Source organism: Trichinella spiralis (genome assembly GCF_000181795.1).
Source record: "Trichinella spiralis strain ISS 195 chromosome Unknown Scfld1, whole genome shotgun sequence".
Classification (NCBI taxonomy): domain Eukaryota; kingdom Metazoa; phylum Nematoda; class Enoplea; order Trichinellida; family Trichinellidae; genus Trichinella; species Trichinella spiralis.
This window is the reverse complement of record NW_003526940.1, coordinates 1,828,102-1,831,863: the sequence shown is the minus strand read 5'-3', so window position 1 is coordinate 1,831,863 and position 3,762 is coordinate 1,828,102. Positions and strand designations below refer to the sequence as shown.

At 31.5% G+C, this 3,762-nt stretch overlaps 2 protein-coding genes across 2 annotated transcripts; both read left to right on the top strand.

Moving 5' to 3' along the window:
- Positions 1 to 505: 505 nt before the first annotated feature.
- Tsp_07562 (deoxyribonuclease II family protein) lies at positions 506 to 1,963 on the top strand. Its single transcript, XM_003381832.1, has 6 exons — positions 506 to 600; positions 654 to 877; positions 931 to 1,101; positions 1,153 to 1,365; positions 1,429 to 1,661; positions 1,716 to 1,963. Exons 1-6 carry the CDS (start codon positions 506 to 508, stop codon positions 1,821 to 1,823), a joined length of 1,044 nt encoding a protein of 347 aa, XP_003381880.1. The 3' UTR covers positions 1,824 to 1,963.
- Positions 1,964 to 2,998: 1,035 nt separating this feature from the next.
- Positions 2,999 to 3,454, top strand: Tsp_07563 (conserved hypothetical protein). Its single transcript, XM_003381831.1, is given in 3 exon segments — positions 2,999 to 3,025; positions 3,044 to 3,211; positions 3,338 to 3,454. 3 exon segments carry the CDS (start codon positions 2,999 to 3,001, stop codon positions 3,452 to 3,454), a joined length of 312 nt encoding a protein of 103 aa, XP_003381879.1.
- Positions 3,455 to 3,762: the final 308 nt, after the last annotated feature.

Below are 3,762 nucleotides of genomic sequence, written 5' to 3'. Positions count from 1 at the left end.
AATATAATTGCAGTGTGAAATAAAGTAAAATGATAAAAAATATTCCACGACATATTTCAAAGCAGTGTTAAATTTATTTAACAGGATAGCAAAATTAAAACACAAAACAAATTTAATAAATTTGATGCAACATTAAAAATTTGATAAAACACAAAACAAAATTTACGTACGACAAAAGCAGAAATTTTTTATTGATAACATCGCAGTAAGCTTCTATCCTTAAATTTAATTAGCTGTTAAAAGAGCATTAATATAACAAATTTTGATGCTGTACAATTAATATGGAGTTATTTGAATTCAGACAGATGCAACAATTCAATGTACACTCAAAATTATACTACAAACTCAACAAACTATTAAACAATGAAAAAAAATAACGATCACGCAAAACAAAAATCATGACAATAAAAATTCATAATCTTTTTGCTTTCTTGTTTATTTAGTGTCTAAACGCATCTGTATATATATAGTGCACTCTGAGCAAAAGTTGTTTAATATTAGAAAAATGTTCATATTTTATGTTATAGCTCTATATACCTTGCAGTTAGGTGTAACACCCATTGATTACCAATGCAAAGAACAAAATAATGATGTGGATTGGTAATGAAAATTCAAGTGCACAATAAATCTAACTATTTAATAATACTTTTCAGGTTCTTTGTCTATAAATTGCCAGGAGGGAAATCTTCACATCATCTTCTACCAAATGCTGCAACAGACTGGTCAGCTGCAGCAAATATTGATGACGCACAGCAACCAATTCATTCTACGATGAATATTTATATTGCTTCAGGAAACAAGCCCAATACAAATATTGTAGCATACAGCAATTATCCTCCACATTTTAAATTTGAACTTCCAATGAGTCCTGGAAAAGGTAGATAAAAAATGCATCACATTAAAATCATGACATCCAGGTTTCTTATTTAGGTGTAATAATGGCTGAGGATAATAATAAAGGATTTTGGTTGGTACACACAGCAAAGTATTTTCCAAATTTAGCACTTGCTATAGGAGATCTATTTTCGAATGAAAAGACCACAAAAGAAGCAGCTGCATTTTTATGCATGTCATATTCTGATGTTAATTTGAGGGCTATTGGTATACAGTTATATTTTTTAAAATTCATTTCAAAAACCCAATTAATTTTAGCAAAAATAATCGATTATGAACAACCCATCGTATTTTTTGCTCAGAAATCTGCAACAGTACCCGCTTTCTATGATTCAACTGAAATTCAAAAACTCGTTAATGGCTTGCATAAGTATCAGCCAACTGCATCTGCTTCTGGTGATGGCATAGCGACTTTGACTCCACCAGGAACTGTGAAAATATTTGCATCAGCACCAGTAGCATATTCATCAGGTACATCTGAATTCAGAAAATTAATAAAAAATATATTAAACAGAAAAAATTTTGTATTTTCAGATATATATTTAAATTATATCGTTAAAATTATGCAAAAATCCTTCCAAGTTTACACACCTGGAACAACTGCAACTGTTTTGAGAAAATCATGCGCTGGCACATTAAAAGTGGAAAATGTATTAGGGCCAATAACTGTTAGAGATACTCAAATTCCAATAGGACAAGACAGTGCAAGATGGTCTGTTCCGAAATCAGATTCTGATTTCATATGCTTAAGCAATACTGGAAGAACGGTATGATTGAATTAATTTTTCATTCTTTCCTTTACTAAATTTAAAATCAATTAGGCGAAAGATGCAAAATATGGAGCAAGCGTTGCTTGCGTTTTGAGCAAAGAAGCAGCTGACTTATTCAGAAAGATGATAACGAAAGAAAACTTGGATGCGTGTTCATAGTATAATTGAGCTGTTTATTTTGCGGATATGCATTTTACATTGGATAATGAATTGAACATCCATAATTAAAATAATTATTGTTCTATATTAAAATTTTCATCAGAAATTTGAATTTGTATTATTAAAATACTGAATTCTTATTTGAATTGTCATTTTTTACGTTGCAGTAATGATGAAGTTAACAAAAAGAATGATTTCAAAAATGCTGCAGAAATAGTGGATAAGAATTACCTCATAATAAGCTAAATTTTAAGAAAAAAAATATCATAAAATTTACTTTCTCACATTCAGTTAAATTCTAGGAAATAAAAATGAGAAATATAAGAATAACAAATATTGAACCACTTCAACTTTGGCGTGAAATCTGTGTAACATACTGTCTATATTTCTATTATGCTCTTCAATAAATAATTATATAAAAATCTGCGATTGAAAAATGGTAATACGATTTCTACTTTTTAAATAAGCTTTAATTATGATTGCATCATCTTGACTGATCAGAAAATCCGTTGCTGCAGTATCGTCACTCTGTGAAGCTTGTTATAAACAGTCTACTGATATCGGTGTGCTCTAATTTTATTAATCTGTTCATTCTAGTCTGTTTTGAAAGCGATGTTTGTTTAAAATAACGACATGCAATGAAAATGTTTAGTACATGAAAAGAAGACTCCCATATTTATACTGACATAACCTGATAAAGATGAATTCCCGCAATTACGTTGTCATATTTAAACTATGAATGAGACGTTAAATAAATCATGAAAATATGACAGTAAAATATACATTTAAATATGAAAATAAATTTTTCAGCAGAAGCTACTGATAAGTGTTGAAAGGAAAACAAAATGGTTCAATAATGTTGTTTTACTATCAAAAGGCTAGCTGCTTTGTTTTATCGTGTTTATCATCAACACTACCTCTTCTGAAAATCTGAAATAACGCTTTTTATTTTTATTTATGAACAAATGGAAAAGTGAGATCATGAGCAGCATTCGTATTTCATGTTTCATATCAGTACATACTAATATGATATACTTTCAAACTGTTTTTCGCTTCAGTGACCCTTAAATAATATCCGCTTTAGATAAAACTGGGAAAGCAGAAAAATGTTTAAATTATTAAATGTATTATATTTTCACTTCACTGCTGTTAGCCCAGAAGTGAACATTATTTTCATGTCAATACCAAGAAAGTACCCAGAAGTAGAATGATAAAATTAGAACAGAAGGATATCAACAAATCATCGCTCATCAACACGCCAACCACCAGATGATACTGGAGCAGCGGGAAAGCTGAATGAATCATTTTCTATTCTGTTCCTTGTTATGGCTCAGTACCCTGAGTTACATCTTGTACCAAATCATTGCGGGATTTGGTCCAATTCGGTGGTATGGTAGGCAGGATATATAAATTAAAACGTGCCCGCAAACAGAAATATTGGAGATGTTCAAAAGTATGCGCTGAATGTACAGCATGTGTTCCTAGTTATTAACAATTACTTTATATTGGTATAGGATAAAGAAGGCGGCAGGGGTGTAGTGTGGGCAGATTTAGAAGTTCCGGCTGGGATCGATAGAAAAGATCACGTTCAAAATTGCCGGGTAGATGAGCACATGGCCTATATAGACTGATGGCAACCGTAAAAACTTGGGGTACGGATGGTACATTCAAGGTTGTACCTCAATGATATGAATAGCATTTTACCATCCATGCCATTGTGGCGAGTAAGCTGGTGCCCGTAGTCTGTTGCTATGTACGGTTAAAGATATTGGCAAATAAGAGTTTATTTTTCAAGCTTCAATAAACAAAGCCGCTGTCCTTAGCGTCAATCTTTATCCACAAACAATAATTTGTAATTTTGAAATCGCCCTGATACCACTTTGTTCATGTCGTTCACTGATATGTTGTTTACTATTGTTGTTGTTAGTGCTGTTGGCTA